At 47.7% G+C, this 25,261-nt stretch overlaps 1 protein-coding gene and 1 long non-coding RNA gene across 2 annotated transcripts; one reads left to right on the forward strand and one right to left on the reverse strand.

Annotated features, from left to right (window-relative positions):
• Window positions 1-316: 316 nt before the first annotated feature.
• Window positions 317-21,077, reverse strand: SCD (stearoyl-CoA desaturase). Its single transcript, XM_021547778.2, has 6 exons — window positions 20,918-21,077; window positions 16,920-17,205; window positions 10,231-10,361; window positions 6,741-6,946; window positions 5,295-5,527; window positions 317-4,050 (listed from the first exon to the last, which is right to left on the reverse strand). Exons 1-6 carry the CDS (start codon window positions 20,942-20,944, stop codon window positions 3,851-3,853), a joined length of 1,083 nt encoding a protein of 360 aa, XP_021403453.1. The 5' UTR covers window positions 20,945-21,077; the 3' UTR covers window positions 317-3,850.
• On the forward strand, window positions 20,961-24,829 carry LOC116183810 (uncharacterized). The gene is made up of 2 exons (XR_004148506.1): window positions 20,961-21,069; window positions 24,725-24,829. It is a non-coding gene; the product is annotated as an uncharacterized LOC116183810 (long non-coding RNA).
• The last annotated feature ends 432 nt before the right edge of the window (window positions 24,830-25,261 follow it).

Consider the following 25,261-nt stretch of genomic DNA (forward strand, 5'->3'; position numbering starts at 1 on the left):
GGTATTACGTGTTGTGCCGCATGTGTATCCGCCAGCCACAAGGTCCTGGCAAGGGGCCCCGGCTGGAATTAACCTGCAGTAACCCCAGGCACAGGGCAGCCTTGGCGGGGTGTGCCTGCCTGGCCTGCGCTGGAGTATGAAAGCCATTATAATCCACTCATTCATGATGCTTAAAGAGCCAGAGGAGTTTTCCCCTTGGTTCTCCTGGAAGAGAGAAGGGTTTGGAAGCAGTAAGGCACAGCTTCCAAACTGATGGAAGTTGAATTCCCATCCTGATGGAGCATCTGGTGCTTTACCAAGTCATCAGTCCAACAAGTTTCAAAGTAACATCATTTTTATTATGAACAAATAAAATTTCAGATCAGCACAACCAGATGTCTGTTTCCATATTAGTAGAAATTATTTCAAAAAGTTTTTGTTTTTTTTCCACAAAACAGAGATACTACTATGCAGAAATCCCTAAGCTGTGAAAAATCTTATCCTACTCACTTTTCAACAGTGACAGAGCTTAGACAATGTGCAGATTCAACTTTTCCAATCCTTCCCTGAACATTCAACACTTAGATTTCTGCTCCTCACAGTATCAGCAGGGCTGGCAACGGTTTTGGAAAACAAACCAGTCCATGCTTCTGCCAGCAGCGGTGTGTGTGGTTTGTATTGTTCTTTCCTGTGCTCGGCTGGTTGGCAGCGAGCCTCACCCACACCTCTGGGAGGCTGGGTGTAACGCCCCATTACAGATAGGGAAACTGAGGCACAGTGTTTTTAAGTGACTTTGTCCCAAATCACGCAAGCGAGCGAGTTGTTAAGCTGGGAACAGGCCCCAGCTGCTTTAGCCATGAGGTCCCACTGCTGCTTTTTCTGCTTCCACCTTTCACAGACTCATTTAAGCTAAACATACAGACGATGCGTCCAGGACACAAACATGCCACCAAAAATATATATATATTTATAGGTATATATATATATCTCAAACAAAGTTCTACTTAAAGTGTTGTATCTGTTTCTTAATCTAACAAAAATTCTAACTCAAATACATTCAAAATCACCTGCACCCACAGTTCAATGTAGGCAATTAAATAATTAAGAAACCCCTTGAATGTTCATAACTCAGAAAAAAAAACCCTGCAAATAGCTGTCAATTCTTCTATGTATATTAAAGAAAGATTTAAGGCACCCAGAGATATTTGCCAATCTACCTTTAAAGTGACTGGACAAACACCAGGACTGTTTGGTTACTGCTCCTCAACTTCCACTCTCATTCCAGATTCTGGACCTGAATCAGCACTTGAAATTTGAAAGGAACCCTTGATGTCAAGCCCTGCTTCTCTGCTGAGAGGATGTGAAATACTGCTGCATTTCACAGCACACATCTCTACTGTAGAGTATGTCATACTACACCTTAAGGGCACCAGGAGCAAGGAAATAATTCTCCCCTTCTCACCTCCCCTCACCCCTTTCAAATTACTGGCTGGAGCAAATTCATCCTCTCTGGGGACTTCCATGAGTTCAGAGGGGTTTACACTAGAGCAAACTCAGCCCACAATTACAGAGCTAACAATGTTTTTTAGAGGGCTTTTTTTTTCTTTTTTCAAATGGTAGGATACAGCTCTAGCCACAACTCCCTTTGCCTCAGCCAGCACCCAGGAGGTCAACAGCCTCAGAGAAGTGAGGACACTGCCTCCTGAAAGCAGCTGCTGAAGGATTCTCTTCTCCATTTGTCCTTGTTCCTCTTGGCTGGAGACCACATCACTCCTTATGTCTCAAAAACTCAAAGGGTCCCATTGCTGAGCAAAAACAAGGTCATGGTGGTGGTGGGGAGGGGAAGGTGAGGAGACGGACTCATTTTCTGAGTAACAAGCTTGTTCTTGTTAAGGAGAACATCCCAGAGCTATCCTGGCTCCTGGCGAGTTTCACTGCAGCAGGAGGAAGCAAAGCTGCAGACACTCGCTCCCGTGAAGCTTCCCTGGCTGCGACGTGGCAGAGCTGAGGTGAGGAAGCTGGCATCTGCACTATCTCTGCCTTCCCTGGCCTGCCTGAAAAAGGGAGACGCTGCAAACCCCACTCCAATATCACTTTGTTCCAGCTACCTCTTGTGCTTTCCTCCAGCTCCGATTGATGCATTGAAGCAACAAAAACAGTACTATTGCTACAACTAATAATAATAGTAATAAAAATTAATAATAGCTAGGAGAATTAAAGGGAAAAAAGCATGTTCAGCTCAGTGAGGAGCATGATGCCATAACATCCAGAATGTAACCAACTGCCTGAACTCAAGCTGGTCTCTGCAACTTGCAGGAAATAACATCCACATGGATTTTTTTCCCCAGCACCCTCCAGCTGCATGCCCACATGGGCTCAGTAACGTAACTGACCTTTCTGCAGGCTCAGCCACCCTCGCTGCCTGTCTCACTGGCAAAGGAGTGAGGTGGCTAGATAGCTCGCCGAGGGGGCTGGGAGGCAAGCTAAGGGACTAACAAGGAGCTCATTTTGCCTCTCTTTCCCACTCCCTCTGGGCAGCAGGGAATGGCAAACCAACCCAGCAGACCCTGGGCAAGAAAGCACAGAGGCAGCTCACACTGGTGGTAGTGTCTCACCTTGAGGTCTCGACTTCCTCAAGCCCCCTGTGCCACCTGGCCCCACATTGGTGTTTGTCAGGCACTTGTTGAGTGGAGCCCCCAAGGATGAAAATACCTGGTCCTGCAGAAACCTTCACTCCTCCCTACACCTGCAGGTGCTGCCTTGTCCTGCCTCTACGCTCAGCGAAGATGTGGATCTGTCTGCCACCCAGAAGGGACCCTTTTTTCCAGCACATAAAGCAGCTTAGCTCAGAGGTGGAGCTTTGGTTCACATCCTTCTCCTCCTCTCCATTTTAGCAAAGTCCCATTTGCCAGCAAAAATCTAAGTGGTGGAGGTGAACAAAACTCACTATGGGCTGGTCCTGCCCTTTGGCAGGCAGCGGCACACCCTTCCATCTGTCCCCCTCCTCACTGTGGCTCTCCAAAACAGCTGTGGAGCTCAGAGTCACACTCTGCCTTCAGTCCCTCGTGGCACAGAGGGCAGTGCAGGGAGGGAGGCTGGGAAACCAGAGGGAGTGCAAATTAAGGCCACCAGCACTCCCTCTCTAGTGCCCACTGCTGTTACCGCATCCCCTGGCCAGTGGTGGACCTGGGGATCTGAGGGAGTCTGGGCACTCTTCTCTCCCCAGCCAGAGTGGCTAGGTGATGAGCAGCAGTGGAGAACACTTCCCAAGAGACGTCTTGGAAAGAAACAACTCTTCTTTCTGATAGCAAGAGCAAGGGATGGGGCTGCTTTTCCCAGGAAGAGCAGTTTAGCCATGACATATCTGTCAGCAGTCCTTGAGAAAAGAGGAGGGACAGTGGCAGAAACTTTGAGGGGAAGGTAGTGGGGAGAGGGTCACTGACTTTGGCTCAGCTCTTCATCTGGCTGGTTCAGGCTTCTCTTAACTAAATAGTACATAGCCAACTGCAATGGGCCTCCCCAGGCCACTTCCTACCAGCTTCTCTTCCAGGCAGAGACTGGGAAAATGTAAAGCAGGAGACATGTTAGAGAGGTTGGAGAGGAAAACAGAAAGGAAAAGGAGAGGAGGGAAAGGGTGGCCTTGTGTAATTACGTCAGAGTCCTAGATCTTAAATACATCACGCAAAATGCAGCGTGGGAGGGGGGTGTTAAAACTCATTATCATTATCTTAAGCAAACTGGTAGCATTATTCAGTAGTTAGTTAACAGAACATTAAACTTTTGTCCAGCGCATTTGGAGGGGGTGGGAAGGGAGAAAGGGAGAAAAAAGGAGGAAGGAGGTGTGGACGTGTGTGTAAAAGGGATCAGGAACTCAGCCACTCTTGTGACTTCCATCTCCAGTCCGCATTTTCCGAGCCAGGATGGCCTCCTTGGAGACCTTCTTGCGATCACTGGCCAGCCCCAGGAGGCACATGAGGTCAATGAAGGCTGTGGTTAAGTTGAATCGCCAGCCAAACTCACTGGTGGAGTAGTCATAGGGGAAGGTGTGGTGGTAGTTGTGGAAGCCTTCTCCTGAAAAACATGACCAGAGAGAGGATGTTGCAGAGCTCTAGGTGATAGACCCTTTATCTTGACCCAAAGCACCATATTCTTGTAATGGGCTTTGGATTGAGTCCAGGTTCCTCTCTCCTCTCAGCCCAATTTCACCCTTCTGCAGTCTACCCCATCTCATTTGGGCATGACCCAGCATGCCAGGGCTGAGGCAATGACAATCACAGAGTATTTTTGGTGCTTTAGAGGAAAGTAAGCATGTGGCAAGGAATGGTGAAAGGCCCTGGTTCCCCAGCTGCACCAAAAAATCCCCAGAGGATTCCTAATTGTTTTTCCCCTCCCACTACAAGAAATTTTCTAGTATTAATTCAGCTACCAGCTAGACCAGCAGCAAACCCCCAACAAACCAGGCTAATCAATACTCCTACAACACTGGCAGTCCTAATGTCAAATCCAAAGGACATTTCCAGATGGGGAAAAAAGCAGATTAATCAGACACTTCTACTAAGCAATCTACACCAGTCAGTCACTATCTGTTCTGGACACTGTCAACATAGGCTTCAATGCTCACCCCTTCAAAGACACTGCCTCGACTCCTGCTCCTACCACTGAGTCTCTGCAGTTCAAATCCCTCTCTACTAAAATTCAACAAGCAGATCCTTTGGTGGTGGAAATCAGTGGAGCCCCACTGAGGTACAGTGGTGCAAAACAGATGAGGATTTAGGCAGGGGAAAACAGATAAGCACATATGCTGAGCCTGGGATGTACTTTCCTAGATCTCCAAAATTTCAGTAAAAAACATGAAAGCATCTATCTTGTCTTACCCTCAAGTACCCCCAAAATCACCACCTGTCCTGAGAACATGTCAAAATGTGAACCTGTTGGTTTTCAAGTTGACAGATCTCAGACAGATATGCAGTGACGGCAGCACACGTTTTTCAATCTAGGTTTTTCAATCTAGTGAACGTGGCAGAGAGACCTCTGAACAGGGTAAATAAATATTGCCATTGAGATAAGAAGGTGGTAAGTGTAGCAGAGTCCTTTCCAGCCTGGAAAGAGTCTGATGGGAGCTGATAACCCCACTGCCCTTATGTACTCCACTGGCCAGCATGGGAAAGACCCTCAGATGCACAGGCTGGAAGGGAAGGGTGCAAGGGAAATAGGGACACCTGGATTGACAGAAATTTCTAGAAGCAGTTGCAGCCCCAGGAGGCAGTCCCTGCTCTACAGTCCCCCTGCAGCAAAGGCACAGATGCTGAACATACCTAGGGCCCCCAGGCTGACCAAGGGGTTCTCCCGCGGGTTGATGTTCTGGTCATACGGCCGGTTGCCAAACATGTGAGCAGCACTGTTCACTAGCCAAGTGGCATTGAGCCCTACGGTGTAGCGCAGGATGGCTGGAATGAAGAAGCTGATGATGATGGATTCATCCCAGAAGTACCAGGGCACTACAGCTGGCAGTGTGAAGCACAGCAACACCACTGAAGGCTTGTAGTATCTGGAAAGGAAGGGACCAGGAGGAAGGTGATCAGTGACAGAGGCAGGACAGGAAGGACTGATTCAGTCCTCCATTTGAAGGATTCATTCTCAGCTATACAGGGAAAATCAAGTGCAGAAATGCCTCACTCCTGAGCCTTGTATCTTTTGCTCTGGATGTGCAGAAGCCATGCCTGGAGATTCCCAAGTCCTGTCATCAGGCAAGAGACTCAGACTAAATCCTGCTCTCCTCACATCTGCTCAAAGCAGTGCCCCCATCACCATAAGTCGAGACACTCAGACACCCAGAGAAGCTGCTGCTTTTGGCCTCATCTGTCATTTGCTTCTCAGCTATATTGGTTCTCATAAAGGCAACCTCATGCTTCCAGGGTCCCACAGATGGTCCTTTCTCTATCTTTGGCCCAGTGCTGCAACTTCTCCTTGCAAACTTGGCTCTGCCTACAAATACACCCCAGCAACAAGTGCAAGCAAGTGGCACAGATGAGCATACAGATGAGCATGTGGGTTCTCTCACACTAGAAGAATGGGAACAGAGGAAGGTGAACCACTCTGATGACCTGCAACAAAAATCAGTCTGGCACTGTGCCTGATTTAGGCTGGTTACTATATGTGTTCAGTCCCACATCCCTGAAGCCCTTGCAATAGGCTCACCTGCTCTGGGTCCTGCTCCAGATGGCTGAGAGATACCCTACCCAAGAGGCACCAGTGAATCAAGACTGTTCTTCCCAGTTACTGCCCCTCTCACATCTCCATTTTCAACCCTTCTTTCACGATACTGTTTCCAGAAAACTGAGGGAAGAGGGGCACACACATGGCCTGGAAGAATTACAATCTCCAAGGATGTCTCAGAGGCACCTGTGTGTGAGCTCTGGGCCAGCCAAAGCAGCAGCTGGGCTGTGGGGTGAGCAGGTCTGGGGGGCCTTTGTGGTGGGAAGCTCAGCCTGTGGCTGGCAAGATGCTGCAGGGTAGGCAGGCAAGAGAAGGGTGTGGGAGGGCTAGAGGTAGCACTGGATACTAAACATTTCCCATAGGAGAGGAACAACTCATTTCTCACAGTTCATCTCGCAGCAAAGCCTTGGGCATGCTGAAGAGTCACATTTCTCACATGATGCTCCCAGTCCTTTCACATTCCATCAAAGGCACTTGAGTTCCCAGCCTATTTGTCCCTGCTCCTCTCCCCATGGTTCCCCACTAGGGTTGACCCCAGTACTCACTTGCGCTGGAACATCACAACTTTGTCAGCTTTTATGTCACTCAGGTCCAGCTTCTGTCCCTTCTCGATGACGTCGGGGTGCTTGCGCACAAGCAGCCAGCCAATGTGGGAGAAGAAGAAGCCCCGCATGGCATTGTGTGGGTCTGCGTCTGTTTCGGAGAACTTGTGATGCACACGGTGGTCCCGGACCCACTCGTAAATGTCATTCTGTAAGTCAACAGGAGTGCAAACCTAGGGTCAGGGCTGGGGACGTTCCCTTCACATTACAAAATGGCCTGAAATGTTGAAATACTTCAATCCTATTGACCTGAACTTGTATCAGTGGCATTATGCCTCATTAGGGTTTGGGGTTTCTGGCCTTTAAAACAGAGGTTGGGTTTTAGCTGCACCTCTCCAGTTTTTTGGGAAGCAGCTCCAGTTCAGTGCTGCTCTTTGATTGGCCAAGTCCGGGCTGGGAGAGTTGCACCACACCCATGGTGCTGCAGGCTCTGAGTGGTCAGTCTGTGCCCCACCCCTGCAGCAGCCACTCTCACTGCCTGGTGCCTCTCACCTATGCTTGGCTCCTGTCCCATCCCCATCCCTGTCCCCGCACACTGCCAGCCAGAGCTTGACCTGCCCCTTCCCTCTACCTGACATTTCCCATATGTCATCCTGCCTTGCTTGTCCTGGGATTGCCTAATCAGATGTTTAACTTTGGGGGGTCAAGGCTTCTTTTAACTTTTTTTTTTTTCCATTGGAAATCAAATAGTCTTAAAATTAAGGTCCCTTTTTAGAAGGAGAACAAAGACAACATTTCAATGACATTTCTCAAAAATACCTCTCTTCAGTCACATTACTGTTCCATTTAAGCAGAAAAATCAATACTGTTTGGAAAATGGCAACGCTTTTATCATTTGTATTATGAAATGATTGCTTTGGCTGATTTTAAGAAAAGATTTTCTTAAGCCTGTGATCATTACTTTGTATCAGGATTTCAACAAGCTTAAAGCCATGTATTACAACATCCTAGAAAACATGAAATACAGATCTAACTATGGCTCTATTACCTGTATTACGCAAGAGGCTCCTTAATCTCCTGCATACTCAGGACTTTTCCTGAAAACACTTTGAAAGTAGGGAAATGGCTTAACCATCCCTATTTCTTGCCTAGAAAGACTAAGGGACTTGTCCACACAGGGAGCCTGTAACAGAGACATGACTCCTCAAGTCCTTTGCAAGTATTGTAACCACTCCTCTTTTAACTGAGATAAAATGATTTACCTGCAGGCCATTCAAGAAGACAGTGATAGACATGGGCCAGGGTTAAACTCTTGCTTGTTTCCTAATAGTGGGAACTGCCACCTTTCTTCCAGCCAAATATCTCCAAGTATCAGCAACCCTTGCTGATCTTGGCCAGAGTTTGGTCTCTCAGTATTCCCCCAGAAGAGGGTGGCCCAGCTGCCCTCCCTAAGTAGAGAAACTCAACCAGTACCTATGCTGGAAAATTTCACCAGTAACCCAAAATCTCTTTCACATTCCAGACCCTACACAGCACCATGTAACATGAGAAAGCCCAGTCTAAAAGTTGAGAGACAACTTGGGCTTGCACATATGGGAAGGTTTTCCCTGTCTTGCTGGAGACAGGAGGCACAAACTTGGGAAGAGACCATTCAACACGGCTGGAACATGGTATGAGTTCATCCACCACATCCTGCCTACAAACAAAATCAGGAGTCTCAAACAGAAAAATCTGTATCTTAACCCAAACTTTAGCTCATTATCTTTTCTACAGGTCTTATTTTGGGACCACCTCTAGCTGCAACCCTGACTGAAAGTCATGACTTTCTGAGAAGAGTAAGCAAAGCCAAGGAGAATGTCTTCTTCCTTGGGAGTTTCCAGCTACAGAATATAACCATGAGACCCTCTGTTGTACTGCAGCTGACAGGTCTTGCAGGTGGAAAAGCCAGTTGGAGGCAGAATTCACAAATTCTCTGAAAATACAAGTCACAGGTCTCTGAGCAGGCAACAGGCATTTTCTGGAGGATCTAGGTAAGACCTAAGACAGTCCATAAACTTCCATGATCTTAAAAGTTCCTGATCTCCTCTGCTGCCACTAATAGGAATGATATAAATTCAACATAAATCTTCTCTTGATCTCACTGAAAGTAACTAATAAAAAAAAAAATCCATGGGGAATAGTATCGAATTTTCAGTAAAACTTTGGATTAGATCCTATTGAAGCTGAAATATCTGTCTGTCTCTCATCTTTGTCTATTCCTATCCCCTACAGCAATAGCTCAGCAAATTCTTTCCCCCTCTGCCCTATAACCCTGTGAAAGATTGTCTTTGTACAGGACTAGCTAATACACAGCAACCCATCCTGTTGCCTTGCTGAGTGCTGAACCACTGGCTGGAATCAGCAGCTTGGAACCTCCCCTTCCTCATCAAAGACTGCTGTTTGGTACTATCAGTGAAGAAATTGAATGATGTTTTAGAAAGTTTTTCAAGGCTTAAAAAACTTTATTTTGATTACATGTAAACAAAGTCATATCCTTTGGAGAATTACTTAAGAGCACCGCACAGATACTTTTTTGTTTGTTCACCTTTTTACGGCAGAAAGTGCTGCATTCTGACACCTTCCTGAGTACTTCCCACAGACAAACAACCCTTCAGTACAGTTGGAGGATGGAGTGTTGTTAGGGCTGACTTATAGCAGCAAGCCTGACAGGATTTATTTTTCTGTACCATGCCAATCTGGGTTTTCACTCTGACTTCTACAGATTTGCACTTTTGTTTGTTTTGGGGACTGTGAAGTACTCTCACAGTAGTTAGGCAATATCCTGAGATTAGTGCTCTTTGAGAGGTGAAGCAATCTCCCAAGGTGCTTAACAGTGCCTGCAGTCACTTGTGCCACTCTTAATGGGCCCAACCCTTCTCTCCTTAAAATAGCACTGACCTGGGACAATTCTCTGGAAGCCAATGGAGTGATTAGTCCTAAATATCACTCTTTTGAACAAGAGAAACATCTCCTAAATCTCAACAAGTTCTTGATCTTTATGAAGTAGCAAATTCTACATCCTGTAGAATTCTATGCCCTTGGCTTTGCAGATGTCTTCTCCTTTTTCAGCCACACAACAAAAGGAGAGTGAGGCAACACCAGGATAACACTTAACACTTCCACACCTCATTCATGGGACCTGGTGCAAGCACAGGGAGACCACACCTTAAGCGAAAGGTATATTCCTGCTCCAGAGAGCCTTCCTACCCCTGGTTTTGGCCAGTTGTCCTCTCAACACTGGGTTTGTCTCAGAGTCAACCTCTGATGGGACAAGGTAAAGACAATGAGACAGACTCTCGCACTGCAGTGTTAGATGGAAAGGGCCGTCTTTTTCCTAACAAGAGGTAGTAGGAGAGAAGAACCTCTTCATCAGATTGTGTCCCATATCTGAGACAGGGATTCATAGGAGCACTTCCTTCTGAGGACACCAGTGTTACGTTGAGGAAGCTCTTACCTGGAAGGCCATGGAGTTGGCAATAGTCAGGAAGATGCGCAGGGGCAGTGTGGCTTTGTAGGAGCGATGACTCCAGAGGCGGTGAGATCCAGCTGTGATCCCCAGAGCACTCACCACGAAACACAGAAGAGCTACAAAGAAAAAGAAAGTGTTTGAGCAGTTGAAGAAAAGCTTCAGCCAGAACAATACAAAGGTGCCCCCCCTCCCCCCCCTAAAGCTGTATAAGCAATAGTGGAATCCATGGAGAGCACAGACTGGGGCAATAAAACTCAATGTGAGATTGCCCAAGCTACCAAGGTCTCCTAGGCAATGTGGGGCAAATCAATTCAGCTCTTCATCTCTAACAAGGAAGAAGGCTGCCCCTTAGAAGACTCACAAGGGTTGGTTCTTCAGCATAGTGCCATCTGTCATAGTGCAGAGTAGTCAAAGTTGTATAAACTGGCTGCTTTCATAAAGCACTGTGGTAAAAGCACTGCAGTCCACTAGGGAACAGCTTCTCCCTTTCCTTCCACCCCAAATAATCCAGGCTCTTGTTTTCCTATCTCACCACTCCCCACTAAATCTCTTTTGCACTATTTTCACCCAGAGATGGTAGATAATCTTAGCATTCTTAAGAAGGACAACTCAAGCCCAGAGTTAGGCTTTTCTTCTGCTCCCTTTCTCAGCAGAAAAGGAGATTCTTTTTTCTCCCTTTCTGGCTAATAAAAGATCTAACCTATCATCTCACTGAAGCAGTTCTAGCACTGGTTTAAAATCTGTCCAGAGTCTACCATTCCTAGGGGCAATGATCCCTCCATCTGCTCAACTCTGGCACCTTTCACAGAAGGAAACCCCAGAGCTAATGATCCCATGGCAGAGGCAGATGTTGCTGAGCCCTGTTGAGCTTTGAGGCTGCTTCCTGTGTTCCCTCTTCACGCAGGGTAGAAGGAATTCCTTGCCTCTTTGGCATCTAGTAAAAAACAGCATCCCTATCCCAATACATCACGAGTTCATATTTGTCCTGGTCTGTGTGCCTGTTTGCCCCCCTGGGGATTCTGGAAATTAACCTCAGCTCCAGCATCTGATCCTAAAACTAAAATGGAGTAAAGACCCCAAGAGTTTCATAGCAGCATTACACTACGAAAGTAGGGTTAGAAGAAAATGAGTTTGCAAATTAACTCTTCCCCTAGGAAGGAAGGGTCAGGAAGTTTGGCAGAAGGAGAGCATTCAACAGCTGGCTTGCTCTGCAAGCTCACACAGAAAGAGGGAAGGGTGCACATCTGATCCACCTCTAGTCCTCTGGGGGAAGCAATGCCTTCTTACCAGTCCCCCAGGGCACACTTTCCCAAATTTGCACATTTCAGCCAATTGTATCGATCATGAAAAGAGTTCTTTATTCCTTCATGTAAGTCCATGGATAGGAATTGCTGGTAGTATGCTTTATGTTCAGCCATTCAGTCCAGCCAAAAGGCTCTAATCAAGTTTTTCTTGAATCCAGAAAACCAGATACTCTGACAGAAACTTGTCTGGAATCAGAAATCTGAGACCTGTGTCAGGCATGGCCCGGTTCTTTAATTCAAAATAATACAGGCTTTATTTCCGATCATCTGCTTCTTCTTCTTTCTGTCACCTCCTTTTTGTTTTTCTACCAGCCTAATCTCTTATCCACTAAAAGCCTCTCTTGGCTGATTTAACATCATCTTCTGGCCCCTTAAACTTGCATGAACCCTTCTCACTTCCATCCCACTGCACAAGAGTGACCTTCCCTGCCTGCTGATCTGACCGTGATTCCCCATCTTCATCTTCTCCCTTGGTTCCCCTGCCTGCTGCTGAATGCAGCACAAGCCTTGGACCAGCACAGCTCTGCCTTGTGTCTCCCAGCACCTTGGCAGACTTTCAGAAGAGCCAAGCATGCAAGTACAGCAGGATCCAGCCTTTGCAAGAGACAACAGAGCTGAACAAAGCTCACAAAGCTGCCCAATACAATTACACAGACAATTCTCAGAATTTGCCTGTGGATATCCCTGTTGGGAAAAGATGACACCAGCAGCAAAGACATAATCAGCAAGTACAGGGAATCACAAAAGAGATGTGATGGGCACACCAACAGACTCCAAACCCAGACAACCCAGTATCTGCTTTTGGGTATCCTTTCCTGGTAGCTTTTGTAAAAAAATTGGAAAAGTACCCACTGCTTTTGGGTGCCCCAGCATAGAACAGACTCAGCCTCCATCCAAAGACCATGAATCTCAGCAGCTCTTGTTGACTTCTCTTGGAGCTCTTCTCAGGTCACTACAAAGGCCATAACTCTCTGAGTATAATCCTGTGCTGCCTGGCCTCTCGCCTGTGTACAGAAGCTGTAGTTTATCTAAGGGGCAGACACTTTCTGTGGGAAAGCAACTGATTCTCAGTCTATGCATTTGTGGCACCAGCCCCACAGAAAACCAGTCTCTACCTGGAGACAATTAAATCCATCAGCCATATCTAAGAGTTTATGTAACAGTGACAGGATATGCACAATGATTGAAATCCTTGTGGAATACAGAAGAATCCAGCACCCTTATGATTCAGAGTGTTCACCCCCACAAACATGTACAGTGATGATCATTGTATAGTCAGGGAATCAGCATCTCACAGGGAAGAAGAAAAACTCCTCCAAGATCACCCACTAAGAATTCAATTGGAAAGAGAGTAGGGAAGGTGAAATAAAATAGCACAGATTTTCACATCTGCACTGCAATGCTGCCCCAGCCTGAAGGACTTAGGGACCCCATCAGCTGAGAATTCAAAATCATCTTCCATACTGTGTTTTGAACTACATTAGATTCAAAAGATTGGCAATTCACAGGTGATATTCCCAGTGACCCATTCAACTGGAATACAAAGAACTATGACCACTGGCAGTAATAAGCACTCAGTGCTGCAAAAATTAACCAGAAAACATTCTGCATTCAGTCATAGCTATGACTCATTAGGCTTTACTTCTTTAGGGCCAAGATTCAGACCCAAGTTATGATGAGAAACCAGGAATGTGCTGAAAGCATTGCCACCTGCAGTGAACACCAAGGATGTTTATATGAAGAGGTGCTCCTGATCCAGCAGGTGTCCTCGGGCTTTTGCTCAGTGCAGGACTGTTCCCTCCTTGCTGCCCAGTCCCTGTTTGCCAGGTGAGTCCTGCTGCTCTCAGGAGAACGATACCAGGGGCAATGAAATGTACAGGCTGCATAAAGGGAACAGTGTTTAGGAGGAGCAATAGGATCTGGTGTCACTGAAACCTAACTTCCCTGCCACACTCAGAGAAGCACACCGCCTGCTACTTAAGCCTGGAGGGAACACTAAGTGGAAAGGTGTTGCCAGATGTAGTCTTGATGGGAAAGTAAAAAAACCACTGAAAATACTTTGCTGGTCGTATCTCTGGGGGTAGTATTGGCTGAGATTTTTCAGACTGTCAGAATTGCCTAAATTACCCAGCAAGGTTCACCTTGGTCCAAAGATAATACAGCAACAACAAAATATGGTATCTATCCATGCTTCTAGAGCCTCTGGCACTGCAGGGAACTGAGGTGTTGACAAAGCACCATGTCGAGAGGAACCATTCCTATTTACAGACACTGCTGTCCAGGTCAACAGGAGCTAACACAATTACTGTCAGTCTGCTGCATCCAAGGGCTAAAAAGACTACCCACAAATCATGTTTCCAGGGAGGATCTGAGCAATTAGAGAAGAAACTGCCCAGCACCTTTGCATCCTGCCCTTTTAGACGCAGTCTCTGTGCCATTTGGCACATTATGCCCATGATCCTTGAAAAGACTAAGCAAGACTTTGAGAAGTGCAGTGGAAAAGACAATAAATATAAGGGGAACTGACTAGAAAGCCAGTGCTGGACAGGCTTGGAGAGCTCTTGTGATGGTGAGCTCTCACCTGATCAACAACCCGAGCTCATTCTGGGAAGCTCTGTACCAGAAAGAGATCAGGGGATACAATGCACACAGCAACGCAGAACAGCAAACAATGATGAAGGCAGGGCTGGGGAGCTTGAGAGACAAAGAGGAATCAGCACATAGAGAAATGAAAACAAAAGAGGACAGTCACCAATATAACTGGTTTCAAAGGGACAAGAACATCAAGGAGACAGTGGCCTGGATTAAGTGGGTATAAGCAATAGATAAATTATAGAAGGTAGATGATACCAGGCCCCAGAGATGCCTGTTGCAACACAACAGAGAACACCGGGGACCATGCTAATTTTATATTATATGTACACAAGCTATCTGAAAAACAAACAAAGAAACAAGCAAAATTCCAGCAGCTCCAGAACTACCATTGCTAGAGCTGGCCTGCCATGAGCCCATGGTGTACTGCCAGGAGCAACCTCAGTCTCTGCTGCACTATCCTTGTGTGTAACATGGGAGCTGTAGTCCTCTCCTTGCTACCAGAGGGTGATGGGAAAAAACAGCAAGTCACTGACATGACAGCCACAAATGCCTCGTATATGCTAAATAAAGGTATGAGCTGAGAAAAGAGCAATGCAAGGAGCAAGAAGCCTTGCTAGAAGGTAGAGATGTAGATCAGAGTATTCCACTTCCAGCTAGTGCTGGAGGAGAATGGACTATGAGGGAACTCCGACTTGGCTGGAAGGTGCCATGAACGGTGGTCCTTTTCCGGAACAGGAGTTCAGGACAGGGAGCTTGGTGGAGCTACTCCAGCTTTGTAAGGCCAGATAGGTCTTCAGCCAGTCTAGAACAGTGTAGTTCCCCCAAACACCATGTCCTTCTCCCATTCCCAGAGCATGTGACTCCAGAATTCACCATGGAATCTTGCAGTGCCTCATAGTGGCAGGAGAGCAACTGACACTTCATATCAGAGTTGGGCGAGCAAGGAGAGCAGGAAGGATTGACATCAGATAAAAACCAAAGCAGGTTCCTGGGAAGTGCCATGAGATGCCATACAGACATCCTGAAGAGACACACGGTTGCAAAAACACTGCCTCAGAGACCATCTTGGGGTAGGGTGGGGTGTAGCAGAATGCAAAACAGCATTAATTTTCTGCATAAAGATGCTTAAGGCCCCTTAAGTATTCCAAGGGCACTCAAGGGAGAAGGGTTGGATGGATTTGGAAATCATGGAGTGTATCAGCAGCTTGAAATGAAATCAGTAAATTCAACTCACTTTTTTGCCTTCTCCTTGCCCTAACATCCTGAAGTTATCTGACTAGAATCGGAAGACCCAGGCTGTCATCTTAGTGAGAGAAGCCAGCAGTCTTTGCTTAGCCCAGGGATGGGACACAGAACAGGACCAAGTGCCCTGAAATACTCCTCAAACATCATGCTGAGGCTGCATGTTCTGCCCAGCTCTGACAGGCCAGGGGAAAGTACAGCCTGTCAGGCTTTTACAAGGGAAAGGCCCAGCAAAGTCTTCTTTCACAACATCCCCCTGAAAGGCCATGCTGGCTGCACAAGGGAATACATCAAGGCCTCTGCTTTTGCAGATGTTGTAGCCAGACTCCGACTGTTGCCTCCAGTGAAGTTCATCCCCAGACCTCTGCCTGTGAGAGGCTGTTGTGGCTACAGAGGAAGAGTCAGCCTGGCCATCCAGGAAGCCATCTCCTTCCTGGTTCAGCTGTGATACCTGTTGCACACAGCCATTAGGAAGACAGGGAGTGATACTTTGAGAGAGTGACAGACCAGGTGGATGGCCCCAGGGCCCATCCATAGCCAGGCTGACCAGGAAACAGGAGCACTACTAAACCCAAAAGCCACCCCAGCAGACCTCAATCTAGACTGCTTCTTTTTGTTTCAGGATGTTCTGTTTCACAGGGAGGCAGGGGCTGGATGCAATCTCTTGACCTCCCTACTGGGAGCCATTTGGTTTCTGGACTCCTCCAGGGGTCCACACAAAGGCTGATGGAAAGCAAGGCTCTCCTGCAGAGTGGGCCCTGGGCCCAGCTGTCTTTCAAGCAGTCAGAGGAGAAGTTTGGTTCCTACCCAGGGCAAGATCTCTGAGAAAGCAGAGCTTTGCCTAGCTACCTTCTGCTGGGTTGTGCTTTCCACTGGAATTTGCTGCCTGGAGAGACACTTATTTATTTTCTGAAAGTTGTCAGGCTTAGTTCCGGGATGACAGTGGCTAATCTGTGTTTTTTTACGAATGATAAAAGACCTGAGCTTCAGACTTAATTCTTGACTTTTATTTTCAGCACAACTGTATTTTGTCTCTTTTCCCTCATACATACATTGAGGCTCTGTGGGATTTACACTTCCCTGGTAAGGACAGGAATGGTTCTCATGTCTGGGCAGCAGTCTCATGCCAAATAGTGTTCTCTGCCTTGCCTCCCCAAAAACCCATTAAGGTGCTCTTGCTAGCATCTGTCTAACTTTCTGGCACTTTCACAGTACTCTATCAAAGAGTTTTTGTGCTTCACCCCAGAAGCAGCTACACATTCAGGATATTTCCAATCCTAATGTCTGTGAATCAAGTTTTCTCTTTGAGCAGACAAGCCAATCTTTCCCTCTCATGTATGACCTTACAAGAGACACTAGCAAGCCCTCCCACAGCTTGCTATGAATCTGGCTGAAGAGCTGCTTCTAAAAGAAGCCCCCTGCTTCTTTCTCTCTCATCCCCAAGTCTGTGGGCCTGGAGGGGAAAAAAAAAAAACCCACCTAACAGATTTTGGGATTGCAGATGCCAAGAAACAGATAGAGGAATGTGCTTACCCCACGCCAGTGTCTGGATCTTTGCAGAAGGTATCAGCGTCAACGCGAACAGGGCCCCCAGGTGCAGCAGGCTCATGAGGATGATGTTCCTCCAGACATATCGCAGCGGGGGCTTGGGGCCCTCCTTCTCCCGGTAGGTCTCATCAAAGATATCGTCTATCATGCCCCGGTCTCCTGCCAAGTCCTCATGATTGAGTAAGTCCTTCTCCATGACCGCATTTCCATTCCTGGTCACCCGGGAGGTGACTGTGCCACCAGCAGAGGTGTTGGAGGTGGAGGAGAACTCCTTGAAGAGGTAGCAATGCATATTTGCAAGAAAGGGAAGAAGGGAAAACAAAATAAGAAGTTGGTGGATATCAATTCAAGAAATAGAAACACATGCATCTAGGCTGGCAGTGTAAAGATTGACAGCCTGTAGTTTCCCTGGAAGGCTCCATTCTTTCAGCTGAGTCCTTGGCACAAAGAAAAGCCTGCTCTGGCCACATGGAGTCATGGCCTGAGAGGACGGGGACCTGGTCTTCCTAAAGAGGAGGTGGATGGTAGGTAAGGTGCCAAAAGTAAAAAAAAATACTTGAAAGCCAGTCTCTTTTCCACCAGTAGCTTTGGTGAGGTTATTTGCAGTCTGCAAGAATTTTTATTTTCTTTCAGTTTGATTAGTGGATGTTTTTTGGTAGTTTGTGGTCTGGCTTGTGCATAAGCAGACAACAATAAAGGAAATCTTGTGAATGGACAAAGAGGTGGGAGATAAATATGTTCTGAAACACAGTTTTGTAATAAATCAGTGGGCTGCTCCTGATATCCTAATTGTCACCCCACCTGGGATCACAGGGCAATATCAGGAAGATCCACAGGGGGATTCCTCTGTGGTGCTTCCTTATCTCCCTGCCTTCCAAGATGGGATGTGGCAAGACCAACATGCTTGAAGATCAGTGGATGGAGGCAATCAGGTGAGGTACTTCTAGTCAGAACTGCAGCTACTTATCCTGTGCCTGCTGCTAAGACTCTTATCCCTCTCTCATTTCCCACCCACAAGCAAACTGAGGCAAGGGAAGACAATCCTCTGATCTATGGCCACCAGCGTGCAGAGAGGAAGTTTTAAGCAGCAAAGTTGGCTCAGCTTGGCTCCTGGCTCCCTTCTGTAACTATGACACAACATTCCCTCAGAACATGCTTGTTTGCCCTGGCTGAGTGACAGCCATCCCGATCAGGCATGCATGACAAAAGGAGCAGGCAGGACTGACCCTAATGAGACAGGTCACTGAACCCTGAATCACCGATTTCCATCTCCATCCAGCCAGCGTGTGCTTGCTGGTACTCGCAGCCCTTTGTCAGCCCCAAGCCCAAGTGTCCAACGTGGCCCAACCCTGGCAGTGCCAAGCATGTGGAATGCAAGTGGTGTGTCCTGCACACATCACCCCATCCCCTGCCCCCTGGGACACATCCCTCTGCCACCCAGACTGCTGCCTCCATGAGTGAAGGGGCACAAAAGCTCTGCCAGCAGGAGCAGGAGAGCTGAGGCAGCATGGCCAAGCTGGGAAACCTCCTTTCCCAATAGGAATCTCTCCTGAATTAACAGCAGATTCCCACTCAGGTGTTCAGGATTCATACAAGACCACCATCCTGCCATGGCCTAGTTTCCTGAGGGAGGCATTAAAATCAGGCCAGGCGGCTTACGTGGCCACCCCAACTCCTCCCTTTCCCAAGGGTTGAAACTAGAGGGTTACTGACATACCTTCCGATGGGGAGGAGCTGCCAAGGCTGACAGATTCCCCACATTTGGGAAGTAAAATGATCTCAACAGAGGAGTGCTTCTAGTTTTTCCTTGGGGAATCAAAGGTTTGAAAGGAAAAAAACTGGACGCAGAGTATCCTGCTGCCTTCACTGCATGCAGACAAGCTGCTGAGCTTGGAACTGGCTCTTCTGCATCCTGGCTATAGTCTGTCTCTGCCTGCTTTCCTAGTTAATGTTTTGAGGTATGATACTCTCATCAGCTGGAGAATTTAGAGGTAATCACCACACCAAAAGAGCCATGAGAAATAGCCTCTAATACAGAGATTAGGCAAGGAGAAGTCCTACCCATTCCCAAGTGTTAGATATTTTCATTTAGCATTTTGGCAGAAAGGTACAATTTTCTTTCTTGGCTGCAAGACAATATACCAAAAAGACCCAGACTTGTCTATGCAGGAAAAATTCCCAGCAGTGATTGGTGGTATAATTAGACAGGTAACACACCCCACATGGACATGCTGCTTCCAAAGTAAGAATGTGGGGTTGGAGTTGCATTTTTCTCCTCCGTGGTCACTTATGTCACTGTCAAAGTTACACAGGGGCAGAGAAGGAGGAGGGAGAGTGCAAGGGAAACAGCAGAGAGGAAAAAAAATCTCTTCTGGAGTTGTAGTAGCCACATGAGGAATTTTACCAGCATACTTACGTTGCTGGAATTACACTGATACAATCAGAGTGGTCATTTCTCACATGTAAACTAACCTTGAACAAAAGGGCTATAAAGCAGCTGTGAAACAGCTCCACCGTTACAGATTTAGTGGGAGGAGCATGGGGGGAAGAGGGAGGGAGAGAGGTAGAAAGGGGGGAAACAGGAAAAAAAGAGGATTTTTATCCCCTCATGACCATAGTGGTTCCTACTGAGGAAAATGGGATGGAGATTGATCTGGGATCTAGGGCTGAGAGAGGGAGGAGGCCAGCTAAACAATTGTCATTAGCTTTCCCTCAGTTCTGAATGACTTTGCAGCTCTCATCTGCAGAACAGATGTTTCCCCATCTACACCACCACCCCCCAACACTGAACATGCTATAGGTGACCCTGGCATCCAGCCAGCTTATACAACCAAGTGCAGCTCAGAGGTTCCTGCACCGGGCACCGTGTACAGGCCCCAGGGCACTGAATCTTGGGTCCGGTATATTTGAATATGCCCAGCATGACCCAGGGACAGGATTCTTTCCAGCTTCCAGGATATGACCCAAATACATGCCAAAACCATGAAACATGGTTTGAACACACTGCCTTTGACATCCATTTTGGGAGGTGAGAAAAGTAAAGTTCTTTACATCACAGCATCCCTGGAAGGTCATGGCACCTGCACAAAAGCACCAAGGGAGACCCTGGGTGCTGGTGACAGGAAAAGAGCAGGGGTATGATTTACATCCACTTCTAGGCATTGGCAGAGGAGGGAAGGATGGGAAGGTGAGAGCACAAACACCAGAATCAAGCGCCTGCCTCCTCCCCTTGGGCAAAGGGTGGCTGCTGTAAGGGTCAAAAATAAGAATGAAAATCTTTAAAAATCCAACAGCTCCACATGTCTTACTGGTGTCAGGTTATTATTCAGACCTTCTTATGCCAAAAATGGGCACTGTCCCTATTGCATGCTTGCTTGGCTCAAGCAATGCAGACACAGTCATTCATTTCATCTGGGCGGCCGGCTTTCACCTTGCGTCTGTCCTAGAGAATCTTCCTGCTGCAGTATTTGGTTTTAAAACACTGCAAGTAAAACCCCTTTCTTACTAGAAATAAAATTAATTAAGAAATTTTTTTAAAATCCCAGTCTGAGTATTATCAAAAAAACTTATGACTTCTTGGCACAAACGATCTTCTTGAATAGCCCTTCATGCTATTCAAACACCCAGCATGTTTTGATGGTTGCTTTCAAAATAAACCTGTATTTTACGCTCAGTCTACCTCAGGGCACAGGATCCAGGAAGATCTCCTCAAAGGCGGATGTCTCCGCTTCAACCATGGGCTCCCCACCGGGCTTGGGGGATGTCTTAAGTTACCACTGAAGCCCTTCGCGTGACGGCTGCGAAGCGGTGCGAGAGGACACGGGCACACACGTGTGAATACGTGTGTGTGTGCACGCACAGACACGCGTGGGTGCCCAGACCTTCCCCAGCACAGCAGGAGCGCAGCGCTGTCGGAGCCGCGGAGATGAAGGAGGAAGGGGCGAGGGGAAGACAAAGCACCCGCACCCCGGCACCCCGCTTACCTCCTCCTGCAGCAAGTGCGCAGGCATGGGCGGCCCTGTCTCTGCTCCTCGGCGGCGGTACGCGGGCGCGCAGCTCCCCGGCGCTGGCGAGAGGCTGGCTCCGGTCGGCTCCTCGCTCGGCGAGCTCTGCGGTCGCGGAGGCGGGTGCGGAGGTATTTAAGGGGGGCTGCTCGCTCGGCGGCTGGCGGGGCCGGGCTCTGCGCGCCCCGGCCTCCCGGTGACCCCCTGCCCGCGGCTGGGATGCGCGGGGTCAGCGCGGAGGGCGGCGACTCGCGGCGGGGGCCCGGCTCTCGACGTAGCCGGGGGGAGAGACGGGGCGGAGCGGGCAGGGGGGCAGGAGGGAGGAAGGATGCTGAGGAAGAAGAGGATGACGAGGGCCAGGCTCTCTCATGCTGCCTGGCTGCTTTTTTCTTTTTTTTTTTTATTTTTTTTCCCCCCTCCCTCCCCCTTGCGAGCTGATTGGTTGCGGGAAATTTGGTGCCACCTCGGCTTGCCCTCGCCATTGGCTGCCCGCAATCTGCTGTTCGCTCCCCGCGGCGCGCACCCTGCGCGCCCCGCTCCGCGCGCGGTCCCGCGCCGCGCTCCGCGCCCGCCGGGGCGCGCCGGGCCCCCGAGAGCCCCTCGGTCCCCTCGTGAAACAAGGGGCTCCCGAGGGGTGAGGGACGTCAGGGAGCCCCGTTCCCCTTCCGCAGCTGGATGTGGGTTGCGGCGGCGGATTCAGCAAGAAACATCTGCTCTATTTTGGGGATCTCTCTGGGGAGCATTCCACACGTATATGCGTGTATAGAAATCACACATTTCTGCAAAGAAAAGCACCCCACAGATTGCGTCCGGATAAGCATGTATGTCTACTGTGTAAATGTTCATCACGATATGCGCAAATAGTTTGGAAACTGCTGGGTGTAACATTTTATAAAGATTCCTGTCTGTTGTCCCCAGAGAACAGTGCCTTCAGCAGACGATGGAAGGAAAAAGTAGTAGCTCAGTTTGCCATCAGCTATTTTCCTTAACAACCTTCCCACTAGCCAGTAATGCCAGCAATATCCAGCCTCTATCCAAAATCCAAGCTGTATCCAAAATCCAAACTCTATCTCACAGAGACCTTCACCATTAAATGTGAAAACCAGGGCCCTTACAAATCAAACCTTCTCGGTGGCAGAGCCCAGAGGCAGCTCCCCTAACTCCACCGTGTGGTCACCGTGCCAGGCACCTTCAGTCATTTACCACCAAGGCTTAGGGTGCCCTAATGCCATCACCCTGGCCAGGACCTCTTGTAGCTCCTTCACCTACTCAATAGCGTGTCCCGTGTTCAGTTTCTGTCCCCTGCTGACACATGAGTCATTTTGGGAGTGGAGCAGTGAAAAGCCAAAGTGTGCCCATATCCTCTGACATATATCCTGTCTGGAGCTTTTCTGCAGTGATGGAGCTGACCACATGAGATGCAGACAGACTACCAAGATCTTGCAGAGTCCATCCCTGGGCTGATGCTGCTCATACATATTGTGGCTTATTTAGTGGCAGCTGTCAAAAGTGAGTTGCATTGTAATCACTGGAAGGGAAAAGTGACAATGAAAAATAATAGTAGCCCATTTGTTCTCCAGATTTAGAGGTGTCCAGCAAAGGGGAAAATATGTCCCTGCTTTTTCATTTCATGATGATGGATGAAGAAGTTTGTGAGGAGTATGTGTTTAAATTTGATATTAGGATCTTGAGTCGTGCCTACCTTTTGAGACACAATATTTAAACAGAGAGCCCAAATCAGAAGATATTCCTGGATGGTGAAAGTGGATATAAGTCAGGGAGGGACTTTCAACCATCTCTTTTAAGACTCTCCATTAAATGTTTGGTTAACAACTGAGGGGAAATCATGTTTAAATTAAAGATTCTACCTATTTTCTATGTGAGTGCTGACAGAACTACAAACTGAGCTAAAAACTACCCCAAGGAAACCCGACTCCTGCTATTTCCAAAAGAAAAAAAAAATTAAAAAGAAGGTGGTACTTGATGATTTTAAAGAGGTACTTTCCAGCTCATAGCACATGGAGAAAATAACCTCAATGTCATGAACCAGGGGCAGACCTGGAATTGCTACTGGTGGATGACAATGAGACTTTGGGGAATTCAAGGTTTGCAGTTTTGCAGATACTCAGCCCCACCAGAGCCTTTTCCTTTTCCACAGGTTTCTTTCCTCAGACATGGAGTACAACTATGAGACATTATACAGGGCAGCTAGACTTTTACCATCTAAAATCAATAACACATTTGGCTGCTCCCTCACAACATGAATACGTTTTCTGCATATTCCCCTGCTCAGTTAGTCTAGGGGGTGACCATCACAATTTTTTTACTGCATAGAGGAAAAGATGGATCTTGACCATCATTGGGGCTGTGCTCACCTGGCAGGTTTCAAGTGTTCTGTGCCAAGGAGAGTCCTGAGAAACGCTCTGCACAGCTTGGCCAGCTTCTCCAGCTGCCATTTTCATCACCTTTGAAACATGTTAATGCTCCTGAATTCAGGAGGCAACATGTTAATGCTCCTGAATTCAGGTTCAGGCATTGACACCTTGGTGAGGAAGTGGAGAGTGTGCAACATGGTTTGCTTTTCCAGTGTTTGGATTGATGCAGATTTGGCCTTGCTGTCAAAAAGCTTTTTGGCCCTATGTGGGGTAGTGGCTTGGCCATGCTGTACCAGCCAGGCTCCCTCCTGTGGAGAGCTGCTGGCCATGCCAGTGGCCTGCACCCTGCACACCCCTGGCCCCACCACACAGTCCTTCCTCCCCATCTGAGTCCCAGCTGCAGACTTTGTCTCAGCTCTGCCGTTCAAAGGCTGGAGACAGAAGGGGGACACTGGGCAGCCCAGGTGGGAAAACAGAAATATTTATATAAACACAGCAGTACAGCTTAAATCAGGCTTTTCCTGCTCTAGTTTGTGTCTCTCCAGACAGGGAGAACTTCCCAGCTGAGCCTTCAGCAGGATGACATTGCTTGTGGTGTACACCAACACTGCTTCTCAAAGATTTGGCTTCAGCCATCGTCCTCGGGAAACTGATTCAATTTTTCTGCATCTGGTGACTGCTGCCCAGGGTCATAGGCTTTCTAAAAGAGCTGATGCAATGCCAGGACCATGGTGCATAGCAGCAATGAGCAGAGCCGTGTCATGGGCAGCACAGGCCATGAACTTCAGCACTGGATTTCTTTAGAATTACGTGGTCTAACGTAAGGCTGTTCCCACCTTCCTAAGACCTCCCCACAGATTCACGACTCAGCTGAGGCACTGGGCAAGTGAAAAATTCTTTCAGAATTCTTTTTGTCAGAGGGTCTCACAGTTATTCATCAAGACTGGGGACAACGAGGCACAAACCAGCAGTGAGTTTTACCACACGACTGTATCAGTGAGCAGACACTTTAAAAGAAAGAACTGTCACATTCCTGTCTTGGGATGCACTAACCACACTGGTTTTGCTACCACAGTGCCAGAGTGCAGATAGAAACATCAAAACTAAGCTAAGGTTCTTTTACCATAGCACATTCCTTCCTATTCTCCCCTAAAAAACCCCAAAAAACCAAAAAAAAATTTCCATTTAGCAGTAAGTTTTGCAAGGGGATTTCATCTGGTGTTGACATCTTGGAAATCTTATTGGATCTCCTCAGTTACCCCCCCCCCCCCCCCCCCCCAAAACTATTGATGTGTTGAAAAAGCCATGTACACAAAAATGCTTGCTGGAAGGGCTTTGAAAGGTTTGTTTAATGTTGTTTATTTATCTTTAACAACATTCCCTGTCTCCCACTTTGTCTTCTATTTCACAGCTGGAAGTTGAAACAAGAAGAGGGGACTCAAGTAATGAGGAAATAAGCTGAAAACTGGGGAAAGAAATGAACCCTATGCCAAAAATAAAGGCTTGCATAAATTGATTTCCTGAAGAAGTATGAAGCTATTCCAGCTTTAGAGCTTTTTCTGGAGGTAGGGGAATCATGCCGTGGGTGCTTCATTCAAAGAGCAGTGCTGTGGTGGCTTTCCATCCTTTCACCAATGCTTTCTCTCCTCCTTACCCTCATAAAGAATCTGCTCCTCAAAGGGTCGAGCCCACTCTGCAGAGCAGATGAACACTAGCACCACTCACCACTGTTGCCAGCAGTCTCAGGTTAATGGTGTCTCTGGTTTTGACAAGTTGATTTTTGGGCACAGTTATGTGTTGCAGAGAAATAGGGTAGGGGACCATGGCTTCAGAATGGGTTGGGACAGGACCTGGCTCAGACTACAAGAGTTCACAGTTAATGCCTGCTTGAAGGATGATGGCAGATGCAGGTCTTTCTGAGTTGTGTGTTTCAGGAGTTCAGGTGCCA

Source organism: Lonchura striata, chromosome 7, assembly GCF_046129695.1.
Source record: "Lonchura striata isolate bLonStr1 chromosome 7, bLonStr1.mat, whole genome shotgun sequence".
Classification (NCBI taxonomy): Eukaryota; Metazoa; Chordata; class Aves; order Passeriformes; family Estrildidae; genus Lonchura; species Lonchura striata.